The following is a 14,214-nucleotide window of genomic DNA, read 5'->3' on the forward strand; positions in this document are numbered from 1 at the left end:
TACTCAACAAATAAGCTTTTGATGCTGGGGGCTTTTTGCTCATCCACTCAAGCCGGGAGCATCACTGCAGCCAGGATTCGGTGATAAAGCCCTAACTTTCTATACATTTTGTACCATCAGCAGATGCCTTTGTGCTCTGATTACAAGCAGCCCGAACCTCGCCAGAAACATTAAGGAATGAGTATTTTCGTCAGGGCGAGCAGGACTGCCATGAACACGGACCAGCAACTTCTCGGAGCGGCCCGGCCTCGGCAGCAGCGTTTCCTCAGGGCCGCCTTTGTTCCGAGGACAAACCCGCTCGTTGTTTGTGCCGCCGGGATGAAGCAGCGCCGGGATCCGGGATGCGCGGGTGCCGGCGGGAAGCGCCGGGCTCTGCCGCAGCAGCCCGAGCCAATCAGCACCGCCTGCCTGAGATCGCACCAAAGTAGGTAGTGAAAAACCCTCCGAGGAAGAGAAAAAAAAAGAAAAAAAAAAAAAAGAAAACTCCCACACTTCCGCCCGGCTGCCCGCCCCTCGCCGCTCCGGCTGCTGCGGCCGCCTCCTCCCGCAGGCTCCCCGCCCGCCCGCCCCACGGCCTCGGCCGCTCCCTGCTCCCCTCACGCCCGCCCCAGTCCGTTCCATCCGCGCTCCCAGCAGCCCCAATCCTGCTCGTGCCCCCCGCGCTCTCCCTCAGGATCCCCGAGCCCCCCAGCTCTGCCCTCAGGATCGTCCCCGCACCCCACCCGGCACACCTTGGTGCAGGTAATCCCGCCCACCCGGCTGAGCGCTCTCGCCATTGGCCGGCTGGCATATCAATCACCCTGAGTATCCCTCTGATTGGTTAACTCTGCAGGGCGGGGCCCTGCCTGGCGACGAGGTTCCCGCCCCTCGCCCCGCTCGCGCGTGCGCACGGGGCTGGGGCGTCGCCACGCGGGGCTCCCGCCATAGCAACCGCTTCCTCCTCCTCCGGGCACGGCGGCCGTGACGTCGGCAGCGCTTCCGCCCGGCTCGCGCCCTCGCAGCTTCTCTTCCTGCCGCCGGAGCCCGCGCCGCGCCCAGACAGCCGAGGGAGCCGCCGCCGCCGCACCGCGCTCCGCCGCCCGCCCGCCGCGCCCCGCCGACGCCATGGTAGGCACCGCGCGCCGCCGGAGGGGCCTTTGGCTTCTCCGTCTCCCGCCTCCGCCTTCACCCCTGGGGGAAAAAGGGGGGAGGGGGGCGGCGGTACCGCCCGCCGCATCCCGGCCGGCGCTCTGGCTGGCGGCGCCGCTGTGCCTGGCAATATCGTGCCCCCTTTTTCTTCTCCTTCCCTTTCTCCCGGTCCTTCCCGTTCGCCTTTGAACTTGACGCGGCGGATCCGTTCTCCTCCCTTCCCCCCCGCCCCCATCCCGCCATGAGGCGGCGGAAGGTTACTCCCACCCCGCCTCGAAGCGATGGAACTGTCCTCCCTCCTTTCCCTCCCCCCCCCACCGTAAGGTAGTGGTACGCTCCGCGTCGCACACAGGCGCTGGGGGCGGGCGCGTCCATTCGGCCCTGGGAGGGGGGGTTGGTGAGGAGCGAGGGCGCGGCGGGAAAAGGCCGTGGGGGGGTGAGGGGCTGTGCGCGGCAGCTCCCCGCGCCGCAGGGCGCGGCCGGGAGGGGACGGGGCGGCGGCGCCCCCGCCGCTCCCCGCCAGGGGCTGGGCGGGAGGGCGCCGCAGCCTCGCTGGAAGGCACCGGGCGGTGTTGGTGGGAGCCCGCCCTTCCCCCGTGGCCGGGGGCTGCCCTGTTCTGGAGGAAGCGCGGCCGCCGCCTCGGTCCCGGCGGGAGCCATATTCCCACGGCCCGGGGGTCCGGGCCTGGCCTAGAAACCGGCGGCGGCTCCGCGGGCAGCCGGGGCCAGCACGGGCCCTCCCAGGGCCGGCCCGAGCCCCCCGCAGCCGGGCCCGGCCGGAGCCCGCAGCGCTGGTGGCGGACAAAAGGGGGAAGCGGAACCCGCGGAGGGGAATCGCGGATTGTAAAAAACAGGGTGCCGCAGCGGCCGCTCGAGGAAGCTGAAATTTTGAGGTAGTTGCTGCAAGGACTTGGGGTTTTTTTTGGGTTTTTTTTTTTTTTTTTCTGTTTTGCTTCTCCGGACAGTGCTGAAAACATTTATCCAAAGCATAACGCTGGAAGCAAACAAAAAAGTATTAAGGATCCGCACCGATTTGCTTGTGTTTCCTGGCTTTCAAAAGGAAAAAGTGTTAGGGCTCTCCTTGCATAAATGGGACAGAATAGCCCAAACGCGCGTTCAGTTTCATGGTGGCTCATTCTGTTTGCTTTGCCCGTGCTCAGAGTTTGCATCCCGGTTTAACTCAGGAGATGGAGTTAAATTTGCCTCAGTTATTAGCTCATGCAGTTTTAACTGCTGTCGTTTTTGCTTGAGTCATGCACAAGCACTTGTCCAGCAGCACATACTTGCCTGGGTTATTTACCTGTATTAGAGGTGTTAAATATTGAGGCCTTCCCTTGGTATTTACTAGTAGTTCACTGAACATGTGGTATATCCGGGAAATAAATTTTTGGTCAGTAGGGCTGGCAGACAGGATGTACCACTAATGTCCCTGTGTTCTCCAGCACCCAAGCTGGAGCATCTGTGGCTGGTCTGCAGCATGGAGCAGAACTGATGGGAGTTGCAGATGAAGCTGCTAAAAAGTCTGATGAGACTCGCAGCTCTTGTTTAAAAGAGGCTTGTCTCAACAAGCCAGCTACCACCTCTGCAGTATGCAAACCTAGTTAAGTGTGACTACTCAGCATGTCAGCCTTCATCTTGCTTTGGAACCAGGGAATTCCCAAGTCAGTCAAAACTACTATTTCTCATAGTGATCTCCTTTTTGCAACAGGGTTTAGGTTGGCTTTTTTGAGAGGCTCCAAATGAACTTGGTTTTGGGCAGAGTGGAAGCCTTCTGGCAAAGTATGGTAGTGCCAGCAGGAGGGCATCCTTTGCTATCAAAAGAGCTTGGATTTTCAGCTTTTGTGTCTGGCCACAATGTTCAGTTTCTTTGCTACTGGATTAAATGAGTCCAAGGTCTTTGGAGTACCGTGCAAATGATTTTTCTTGGTTGTTAGTCAGTGCTATTCCCAGATCTGTGTAATTACAAGGTACATATGCCTCACATACAAGATAACAGCCTCATGACAATTGGTGCTGTTGATGTCTGGCATGTTCCTACTCGCCTTGGCAGAATCACTGTCAAGAGGCTCCTGCTGGGTGCAAGGGCTGACCTAAGCAATCCCGAGTGCGAGAGCCTGACTACAACTAGGACTTGCTTGTGAAGCTGTTCTCGGCCTTTGCCTCACCTGGTTGTTCAGTATTCACAGCAGTCTCCTCGGGAGAGGAGGATCCCTCAGTAACAAGTATCAGGGATGCCGGGAGCTGGCCTTCAAAGCCTGATTTTGAGGGTGGCATTTAAGCTTTAGGTTGGTGTAGGTGCCTGGAGTGCCACAAGAAAATCCTTATAGGCATTTAGGCTCATAACGGCTGATTTGTGTGCTGAATGTGTTTCTGAGAAGCTTTGATTTTCTGCAAGAGTCCTGTTACACACCAGCATTACCTTAAAAACTTATATTTCAACACAGGAATGGGTGCTGCTCAAAACTTCTGCCCTGCTGCTCCTGGCCACTGCATTTCCTGTTTTTCAGTACTGTTGCTGGGATTGCCTTTTGTGGGTATTGCTTGTTCTGCCTACCTTGATAATTAAATTGGAAGTGAACTTCATGGTGGCTCAGAGAAGGAGATAACTTCCTCTTTGGCTAAAAACAGAAGAAATGACCTTCAGGAATTCGAAGGATAGTTTTTTCCTTGTTTGTTTGGTTGGGTTTTTTTTTTGTTTTGTTTTTTGTTTTTTTGGTTTTTTTAATAATTTAATAATTGCTTTCCTACTCATTTCTTCTTGTCTTGTCAATAACATTTCTTCTTGGTGGGGGGGAATGAAAGCTGAATAGAGTTTCAGTTCTTTCCTGCACACCTTCCCCCTGCCGAAAGAGACCAAATAATGCAAAATAAAAACTTGAGTCTAGCTGGCAAGATATTTCTGCAAGTGATATGCAGATGACTCTGTACTTCTGGCTGGTTTATGGTGTGCAAATAATGGCCTCTTATACAACAGTAGTAAAAGGCTGTTAGTTCTGTTTCCTGTCAGGCTTCAGATCACAGTTGAAACCTTGGCCTTTCAGATGTACAGGCTGTCCCCTGTAAATGGAGGAGTCTCTCTGTCCGGCTGTAGGGAAGCAGGGAATGTGGGCTTTTCCAGACTCCTGAAGTCACTGGTGTTCCCACACTGCTGCTGGTCCCTGAGATGAAGTTAAAGTAGCTGCTCCTTGCATGTCCTCCTTGCATTGCTGCCATTCATGCTCAGTACAGTGGGGATGTTAACATCAGATGTGTTTTCTTGAGTGCTCCGATGACAGACTGAAAGCCAAGCAGTATTTAATGTCTTTACGGTTTTGACTGCCTACATTTTCAGTTGGCTTGTCGGCCTTGGGTGACACCTTTCCAGAGGCCTCATTCGGCAAAACTTTCTTTCAGCCAGACTGTTGCTCTCCCTTTCTGCTGAGTGCTCCCACAACTACCTTGGCTTAGTTTTCCTCTCAGGTTGCTGGTGATGGCCCAGGACATTCCATTGTGTGGCAGTGCAGGGGACAGCTCTGTTCCTGAAGGGTGCTGTCCCGGACCAATTGGGTGGAAATAGGTTTAATTGAAAATGTATTTATTGCAGGGATGTACTATGACACATTAGTGAGTCAGAGGGAAATGCCACATGGCTCCACAGGCAGCTCTGGCAGGGAATTTCAGAGGTAGATAGGAGGGTGGGTAAGCCAGGCATGGGGGAAACAGGGTTTGCTGAAGAAACTAAGAACCAAATACATGCCAGTAATGTGACCAGCAAACATGGGAGCACAGTGTTCTCACATCTGCCCTTGCAATTAAACAAGGCGTGCTTTAATACATTCTTGGTGTCAGATTCTGGAAAAAATTGATGATGCTTTTCCAAGAAGCAAAAGTTTCCACTTGAGTAGCTGTGGATAGTTCACCCTGATGTGTACAATGTTTGTGACTGGTTCCCAGACAAAACAAGTCAAGAACTGTATCTTGGAATGTCTCTGGAGATAATGCATGCCCAGGCACCACTATGGAGAGTTCTTGGGCTCTAATCACGGGAGGGAAAACCAACAGTGACATTCTCAAGACTTAAACTCAAATTTAGCCCTTCAAACTTGTCTTGAGGCAAACTAAGTCATTAGTTTAAGGTCTTAGCTGTCTTAGAGTTGAGGAAAACAAAGACTCTTCTTAGGTAAAATATTTTAAGTATTCAAGAAAAACACTGGTGCTCACAGTATTCACTTCCTAACAAAAGTGAAGTTGAATTTCATTGTGTCAGAGTTGTGTTTTAGTTTATCAGGTGTCTGTCATGTCTCTCACTCCTGAAATGGCTGTTGTGTTTGTGAGGATTTCCTTGAGAAAGCTTTGGCTTATTCTTCAGTCTTCCCCAGTTTAGATTAAATTTCAGTTTGGCTACTTGGCAATGGAAGCAAAATGTTGGGAGCTCTTGGTGGAGGCAGCTGGGTCTGGTTCCTGCAGTTGGAAGCTTGCTGAACAGAAGGCTCCCTCTTAGGGCTGCGTGGTGGAGGGAGGGCATTGTGCTCTCCCAGGACTTGTGCAGAGCTTTGCACTTCAGGCAAGAGCGAGGCTCTGAACAAGAGCTGCTGTGTTCCTGCAGAGCCTGCTGACAAGGCAGTGAATGCAGTCCCTGCCTCAGGTGCCTGCAGCAGGCTGTGTGACATCCAGTGGGGACACGGCCAGAAGTGCCACGGGATAATGGGTGAGGGGCTCAGCCCCCAGCATGTGCTGTGTCTGCAGCAGCTGCATGGACGTGCTGGGGGACAACTCAGTTGTGCTGATTGCCTCAGAGAAACTTGTTCTGTCTCTTCTTCCCTGAATGTGCTGTCCTGGCATCGTTTTCCCATCTGGTAATTAGGTGGCTTGCCTGCTTGCTGCTGCCTTGTTGCAATTAAGGGTCTGTCCCCTACAGTGAAATGTCACCAGCTGGCTGATGGTCACGATCCCACAAGTGCCTGCAGTATGTGCTGCTCACTGAACCAGCCCCCATGTGCCAGTCCAGAGCTGGGTAACTTCCATCCTGGAAAAGAAACAGGACCAGGCTGGGTGCTGGAGCTCTGCAGCATTCAAGCCACAATGCACAAAATAATAACCAATGTGCTGTATTGCATCCTCTGAGCAGAGCCATATCTGGCCAAAGAGGGAAAATCCAGACTAACAAGTGTTTACTCTGTCATTACTGGGAGGGTGGAGGCTTCTCACCAGCTCTTCTTCTGGACAAGGCAGCAGACACGAGGTTAAAATGTCGCTTGAGGACATGTATTTAGAGTCTGGAATTTCTCCTTGTTCCAGTGCTCTTAGCAGTCATCCTGTTGCTGTTCTACACAGAGTGGTTGCAGCTACCTCAAAACAAAAGCTGCCTGGGGTTTGAGTTTTTTTCCTTTTTAAGTATGCTTGTGAAGCCATTTGTGGCTGGTACAGGCCCAGGGTTGAAGAGGGAGCCCTGCAGTTACGACAGTAGATCCTGTTTTTGGAGGGAATTGGTTTGTTGCACTGTCTCATCTCAGCCCGTACTGTAACACAGCTATAGGGTGTTCTCAGATGGAACAAATCTGCATTGTCCCTGGCAACACAATGGCTGCTAAGGTCAGCTTGTGTGATGAATCCAGGGGTTGTACAGCAGCTGTGAAAAGGAGTAGCACCAGCTACTGACAGCCTTTTGCTTTGGAAAGCTAAAAAAAATACAGTTGTCACTATTGTCCCTTCAGCTTCTGGTCAGTCCCAGTTATCGGCTGAATTTTGAGTGTTCAGACTAAATACTTTATGCTTTTTTGGAATCTGAACTGACCTGCCAGCAGTATTCAGATTCTTTTTAAAGCAACAACTTGTCTCCTGACTTGGAGGCATGTTTCTGGCTGTGTAGTAGCACAAGCAAATGCACATGACTGCACAGTTTGCATCAACCTGCAGCTCTGTTGCTGCTGCTTTTGGCTCTAAGCTGAGCATTAACCTGTGCTTTCAAAGTTAACATGAATTATTTGTTGTAGTGTTCGAGCAAAGCTCAAGAATTGACAAAGGTAGAGGAAGGTGACATGTACTGCTTTTTCATTATAAATAGCCTCATTTCCATGGCAGTTCAGAACCTTGAAGGGCTTTTGACTAAAACCTGAGTGTTGCTACCCATTGCCAGCTACTGAGGTACCATTAGTTAGAAAATAAACCTCGAGGAGGAAAAGGCTTCTCTTGAATTCACTATGGATTTGTCCTAAGTGAATGATGAAATACCTGTAGTTGCTGCGCTGATTGCTTTATTAGGTTAACTTTGTGTTATTTAGAGTCTTCCCAAAGAGGCTTTTGCCCACACCAAGCACAGGGTCAGGAGGAGAAAGACCTTTATTCCTCATTAGCTCTCAGTCACACTCTGACAAAGGGCAGCATCTCTGTATGGAGGAGGTGACACCAGAATGAGTCACTCTGAGTCCGTGTTTGCACTGTAGCTTGAATTTGTCCTGAAATTGGCTTTCTCCATGTACTTTCCTCACCTTATTGGTGATAGGCAGAGGGATGGCTGCCTGCCACACAGCTGAGGCAGGGTGACTGAATTGCTCTTCTTCTGTCCCCCAGTAAGTGCAAGCAGTTCTTCACAGGTTACCACTTAAGAGACTGGGCATGCATTGTAAATCTAGAGGGAGATCCCATTGTGTTTAGGTAAACCCTGAGAAAGCACTGCTCTCCACCCTAAAGAAAAGCTGTCTCAGATTGCTGATGTATGAGATTGTCCTGGTTTTCTGTGACCAGCACTTGGGAGCTCTAGATACCAAACTCCATGGCAATAGATTCTGCCAGCTGTGCCACCTCTCCTCACTGGGTTAGCTGGCTATGCCAGCCACCCAGGGTTACAGGAGGAGGGATGTTGGTAGAAAGAGGAGAATCTGAGCTTATCTGAGGTCCTCTGTGGCAGGCACTAATCAAGGCTTTAAAAAACCCCCACACATTAAAGCAGGTGTCCATTCCATAACCATCCTTCAAGGACAGCCTGAGCACTGAGCAGGTCCCCTGCACCTCTGTCTCCCTGGTTTTGCAGCTGAACTCTGCTGTTCCTTCAAAATGCAAAAGAAATCCCTTGAGCTCACATTTTGGGGCTGAAGAGAAGTTAAAAAAAAATTAAGAACAGCCTTTAGCCTTTTTCATTTGAGAGTCTCACCTGCTGTACCCGACTGTTGGTACTGCTGACTGTGCTTACAGCAGTGACGTGTCGTGGTTTACACTGAGGGAGGAAGGCAGTTTTCCTTCTGATAGATGGATGTGAGTAATGTCATTTGAATTTGGAAGACAAAAAAGCAGTGAGGGAGGAAGCAGGATTCTAAAGGAATCTCATTGTTTATCCTGTGTGTAGCATTTTGAACAGATAGAGTTGTTCAGTACTGGACAGGCTTCAATTTGGTCTTTACTGCTGTGGCCATGATGTCCTTCCAGCAGTGCCTGCTGGCTTCCCACATTTGCAGTATTCACTCTTGCACAGCTGCTTTTAAACTCTCCAACTTGGTGCAGTCTCAGAACAAAACTCAAATGTAAATGTTTCTACTTCCCACTCTTTTTTTTTTTCTGTCTTACTCCCAGGAAAGCATCAGACTGAAAATGCAGTTCAGGCTTCTGTCATTCTTGCTAGGTCTTGTCCTCTTTATTCTGTGCAGCTGCCTTTAACATCAGGTTGATAATGCTGCATGTGCACCTCTTGTTCCAGCTTACACAGGGGAATGCAATACCACTCACTACAATTTCCCAGCTGACTCCAAGGTGGTGGAGAAATATTGCTTTAAAAACTGCTGGAGTAGGTGCTGAAAAGAAGAGACTTTAACTGTTAAGACTTGCAAATTCTCTGTTTGAAATACTGAATTGAGAGCAACTTCCCGAAGTTGGTTTGTTCAGCTAAAAACTACCACTGCAATCCCAGTACCCCACTACTTTTCCCTTGATCTCTAAACTAATTCCATGTGACAGGTATGGAATTTGGCCAGTTTTACCTCTATTCCTAAAGCTCCTAGCAAGCATGCTGGAAATGGCTGGGAAACTTTGAACAGAAGATCCTTGTGGGCTTGTCCAGCCAGCCTAAAACGGGGAAGAAAATTAAGCTGCTGTAATGCCAAAATATCTGCCACAATTGAATCTCAGGGAACAAGGGGTTGGCTTGCCTGAAAAACTCCCCCAAAACAATGTTCTGGTGTAAGTGGGATTGTGCCTTCTTTGGAATAGTTTTTGGGTTGGCAGCCAGCTGTGGGCAGCAGCGAGACTCCAGATTCTTTCCTTGGCTTTGGAAAAGAGGGGCTGCAGCCTTTTCTGATGAGACTCTCATGCCACAAGTGACTATTGCAAGAATCTATTGTCTTTTAGCCTTGGATTTAAGGCAGTGCCGTAACGTAGCTGGGAAAATGAGGGGTGGAAGGCTGAAGGTGTTTGCTGTGGTCTTTGCAGGCCTCCGGAGTACAAGTGGCCGATGAGGTGTGCCGTATCTTCTACGACATGAAAGTGCGAAAGTGCTCCACGCCGGAGGAAATCAAGAAGAGGAAGAAGGCTGTCATCTTCTGCCTCAGTCCAGACAAAAAGTGCATTATTGTGGAGGAAGGCAAAGAGATTCTGGTGGGAGATGTCGGAGTGACAGTCACCGACCCTTTCAAGCACTTTGTGCAGATGCTTCCCGAGAAGGATTGCCGCTATGCCTTGTATGATGCAAGCTTCGAGACCAAGGAATCCAAAAAAGAAGAGCTGATGTTTTTCTTGTGGTAAGCCACCTTCCCAACTCTCTCATTCCTAGCATGCAGTCCAGCTCTGAGGGTGAGGTCTCTGAGCATTTGTGTTGCCCAGGCTGGGAAAATGGCAGGCTTAAAGTGAACTGGGCAGCCTGATGTCTGTATTCTGGAGCCATGAGAGTTCCACTTGTCCCTGGTGGGTAGGATACTGCTTCTGTCTGGGCTGGATAATCAGTGTCACTAATTTCACTGTCTGTGGTGTCTCCCACTAGGGCACCAGAACAAGCACCTCTCAAAAGTAAGATGATCTATGCAAGCTCCAAGGATGCAATCAAAAAGAAGTTTCAAGGTATGTAATACAACTAATGTTCCTAACTCTGCTATGTCCGTGGAGTAGACAGCAAGGCTTAATTAGTTCAGGTTTTGGGGGGTTTTTTGTTGTTGTTTTTTTGAGATACTAGTGAGAAGTGAAGTGTCATGTGACAGAGCTAAAATGAGCTCTGGCACAAATTTACATTATCTGGCAAAATTTCAGAGGCACTAGGACAGTGCTCAGGACAAGAGCAGGTTTTGCAATGTGTGATGGACCATATGGAGCAGCACATCTGCACCATACAGGCTAGAAACCATAAGGTTCATAACACAACACTGGATTTTGTGCAGAGCTGCCTCAGTGGCAGAGCACTTTCATCCCTGTGTCTGTTAAAATGCAGTCTCATAAACTTACTATGCTGTAGTAAGCGAGTCTGGCTGATAGCCAGGTAGCACTCTTCAGCTCCTCAGGCCACACTGGGCCAAAATCTTGCACTGTGCAAGACTGACAGGATCTTTGTGCAGCAGTGCCAGCCTTCACAGGATGGCTTGCCCAGGGACTGGAACTGCTATGGGAAAATGTTGTGTGCTGCACATGTGGAATTTTGAGAAAAACAAATCCCAAGGAAATTATGCTTTTCACCATATAAGGCAGACATGGGTTGGGCTCTCCAGCCTTAAAAAGGAAAAGAAAGCAATGTTGGTTGGGTAGCCCAGCTCCCAGTCTCTGCCTCTCAGGTTTGCAGTGTGGTGCTTTCAGCCACCTCTGCAGAGGCAACGGGAGCTGAGTGAGCCCACTCCATGTGCTTGCCTGGAGCTCCCTCCCCTGCTGTATCCAGGGCAGCACAAGAAATGAGGGATTTGCTCTAAGAGCCTGCTGTGAAAGGCCAACAGCCTGAGCACTGAGCTAGTGACAAATTTCTGCCTTCGTGTCCCTTCAGTGACATTTGGTGTGCAGCCAGATGTCTCCTGGGACATGTCAGGGAAAAACCATCAAATTCCCTAAGCTAAGGCAGGACTTGTCTGCTTGAGTGACTGGATTGCTTCTTCTAATATTACTACCAGGTATGTTTCTTTGATTGCTTACCAGCATGTTGAAATACTGCATTATTGAGTGTTTTGCCTCTTTTTTTAGGCATAAAGCATGAATGCCAAGCAAATGGGCCAGAGGACCTGAACCGAGCTTGCATTGCTGAGAAGCTAGGAGGCTCCCTAGTCGTAGCTTTTGAAGGAAGTCCCGTGTAGATGTCATACAGTGCCACAACTCTACAAGCATTCCATGTTTTAATAGATCAGTTATATAAAGCAAACATTTTAGGCAAGGGTTTCACTAACAGTAGGGAAGCTGTCTTGTAGAATAAAGTAGATTTTGGAGATGTAGCTCGTATGTAAAAATGACCCTAAATAAATCAAATTAAGGATTTATCTTGGTGTATTAATATTTGCATTGGTTGTCCAGCCCAGTACTGTCCCCAGTGGATTAACACTAAAGGTCTCTAAAAATTTGAGCAGTATATCATGAAAGGTGGAGAGGTGAGAATGATCTGGTTCCTGTTCTTGCTTTTCCAAGTAGTAACAAGCAAAATTTAAAAACTTTCCCTTGTAACCATTTAAGACAAAACTTAAGACCTGTAGTTTAACTTCAGCTGAAACAACCTGTGAGCACCAAAATTGGGTTAAATTCTTGGTGCTTGCAGTTGCAGAGCTGTACTAAAAAAGCCTAGTTATGAAGCTAGACATAAAACAGACACACTTTTTTTCTGGAGAAGTAGTCCTAATCCACTCTCTTGTAAACTCACAGTGCAGTAATAATATTTAAAGGTTCACTTGTTCTGTAGGTTCAATTTTCTTGTTATGAAGTGTCTTGAGGTCTCTTTCCTCCTGAGTGATTCTATAGCAATTGCTTTTTCTGTTGACACAGTTTAATTTAGAACTGCCTTTCTCCAATATACACTTACTAGTGGATCAGATGCTTCTAAGGCTTTTATAAATACAGATTCTTATATCAGAGCTCTCCAGTTATGGGTAGTAAAATGAAAAGGAACCACAACTTTAAAAATGGTATTTTCAGCCCCAGTCTTTGGTCACTTGGTCCATTTGTCCATAATAACTATTGATTTAACTTAGTAGAACCAATCAGCCTGACTAATATGGCTTGATCTGGGCTTTTTGTCTGTTAGCTTCTTTAATTCTGTAGAAATGCATGGTAATATCACCTACTAGAAAGTTTGACCTGAAATGCCTTTTGTATGGGGGGTAGAGAACATTCCTGTGCCAGCTACAGAGATCTTAAAAGCTTCCATGTTTCATCAGTGGTTGATTAAAGCTGTTTCCTTTGTGTAATGTGTACATGGGAGTTGCATAGAGTTTTCTTGTATGTCTGTAGAGAAAAAGAAAAAAAAAACCAAAACCCTTAGCCTCCAGTGCATTACTGTGATATGTTCTGTGCGTGCCAAATTTGAACAGCCTAAATAAATGGGCTTTCCCTCCCCTGGGTCAGTGACTGATTGCTCTCCAGCCTCGGGATCAGCCCTCCTGCAGGGGGCTGGCACTGCTGGATCTGGGTAAGCACTTAGGGAGCTGCTGTGCCTTCTGCAGCAACTGCCCTGCTCTGCTCTGGGGAGCAGGAATGGGGGGAAAGAGGCTGGAAGGAAGAGCTGGTGAAGCTGGAGGGGTCTGGGGGTAAAGCAGGTTTGTCTCTGCAGTGTGTTCCCCTCTTTGGCTCTGCATCCCCCTGTTTGCTGCAGGCTCCATCTCCCAAACAGCACCTCTCTCTGCCTTTAGGCTTTGGGCCCAAATTCCCATTGGCTGAGGGCTGTCCTGGGAGCCATCTCCCTGTTTGCAGCCTGAGCAGCAGGAGCCCAGCCATGTGTTGGTTGTTCTGCATTGCCTTCCCTGTGAGGACTGAGGGAGCTTTCTCTGGCCAGGCCCATGGAGCCAGGGCAGTCACAGGATGGCCCTTCCTCCCTGAGCTGTTCCCAGCTGTGCAGGGACAGAAAGCTGCTGTGTCCCCTCAGCTCCTGAGAGAGCAGTGCCTGGCTGTGCTGCTGCTGTGTCTGGGGGCCAGGGCAGTAACAGGCCATTACCTAACTCAGCCTGTGCCCGCTCTGGCCAGGCTGAGTGCTTAAAACCCTTCATTAAAGACAGGCATTGACTGACTGCTCTGACTTGGCACCCACGCGGGTCACAGGGCTGCGAGCTCAAGGTTTTCTGATGCAAAGGGACCCACTGGAGTGCAGCTTCCTGATACTGAGCAAAGCAAACTGGCCTGGATTCTGCTGGGGCTTCTATCCTATCAGTCAAGTGGGGCCTCACCCAAGTGTGTAATGATCCTCATAAACAGCTCCTCCTTGCCCGGGTGTCTGCAGTACTGATCTCTGTCCAAAGTCCACCTGGAGATAAGGAAACCAGTGTGACACACTGGGAGTGGTGCTGCCTGACAAACAGGCAACTCCTAGCCCAGATCCAGCTGATAGCTGGTGCCTCCAGGCTGCAGGCATCTTTATCTAGCCCAGGTGATGCTGTGGTCACTTCTGTCTGAGATTTCCTTCCTTGGTCAGAAAATTGAGCAGGAGACACTGCAAAAGAGGAAGGATGTCAGACCTCTAAGGTAGGAGAGCATTTCCCACAATGTGAAAGCCCTTGGATCAAGGACTTGGGTTCAAAGTACCTTAGTCCCAGATAAGAGGTGACACTTTGGGCCTTGGCTGGGTGTGGTGCTATAGCTTCAGCCCATTTGAGAGCTTTTAGGACCCTCACAAGAAGTCCCAAAGTATATTGATCCTTGTGCTCCAGAACTAACAGTAACTCTTAATCATCAGAGCTACGGTGCTGTGGGCTTGTCCACATGGTGGGGTTTGCTGGCCAAACTTCTCCTCTCAGGGTTGTTCTGCTTTTTGAGGGGATGAAACTCTTGTGACTTCTTAAGATTTCTCTCAAATCACCCTGACCTTCTGAGAAGACAAGACAAGAAGGGAGAGACAACATGATGAATGCTTCCTATAACTTGGCTGGTTGCTGGTGGGGGAAATCACTTCCTAACCAGCACATGAGGAAAAAGGTGAAGGAGTTCAGGTGAGGGAGGCAGCTCAGTCACACAGGC

The 14,214-nt window shown here is 49.4% G+C and overlaps 1 protein-coding gene across 1 annotated transcript; it reads left to right on the forward strand.

The window, feature by feature from the left end:
* The first annotated feature begins 896 nt into the window (after window positions 1–896).
* DSTN (destrin, actin depolymerizing factor) lies at window positions 897–12,601 on the forward strand. The gene is made up of 4 exons (XM_041489354.1): window positions 897–1,107; window positions 9,526–9,833; window positions 10,073–10,149; window positions 11,248–12,601. The coding sequence occupies exons 1-4, from the start codon at window positions 1,105–1,107 to the stop codon at window positions 11,355–11,357; spliced, it is 498 nt and encodes a 165-aa protein (XP_041345288.1). The 5' UTR covers window positions 897–1,104; the 3' UTR covers window positions 11,358–12,601.
* The last annotated feature ends 1,613 nt before the right edge of the window (window positions 12,602–14,214 follow it).

The sequence above is a fragment of the Pyrgilauda ruficollis genome, unplaced genomic scaffold, assembly GCF_017590135.1.
Source record: "Pyrgilauda ruficollis isolate IOZ18807 unplaced genomic scaffold, ASM1759013v1 scaffold93, whole genome shotgun sequence".
Lineage (NCBI taxonomy): Eukaryota > Metazoa > Chordata > Aves > Passeriformes > Passeridae > Pyrgilauda > Pyrgilauda ruficollis.

Excerpts from the sequence above, each read along its gene's own strand:
- DSTN (XM_041489354.1), top strand. Across the intron at positions 9,834-10,072 it reads GAGCTGATGTTTTTCTTGTG|GGCACCAGAACAAGCACCTC; the intron begins GTAAGCCACCTT and ends GTCTCCCACTAG. Across the intron at positions 10,150-11,247 it reads AATCAAAAAGAAGTTTCAAG|GCATAAAGCATGAATGCCAA; the intron begins GTATGTAATACA and ends CTCTTTTTTTAG.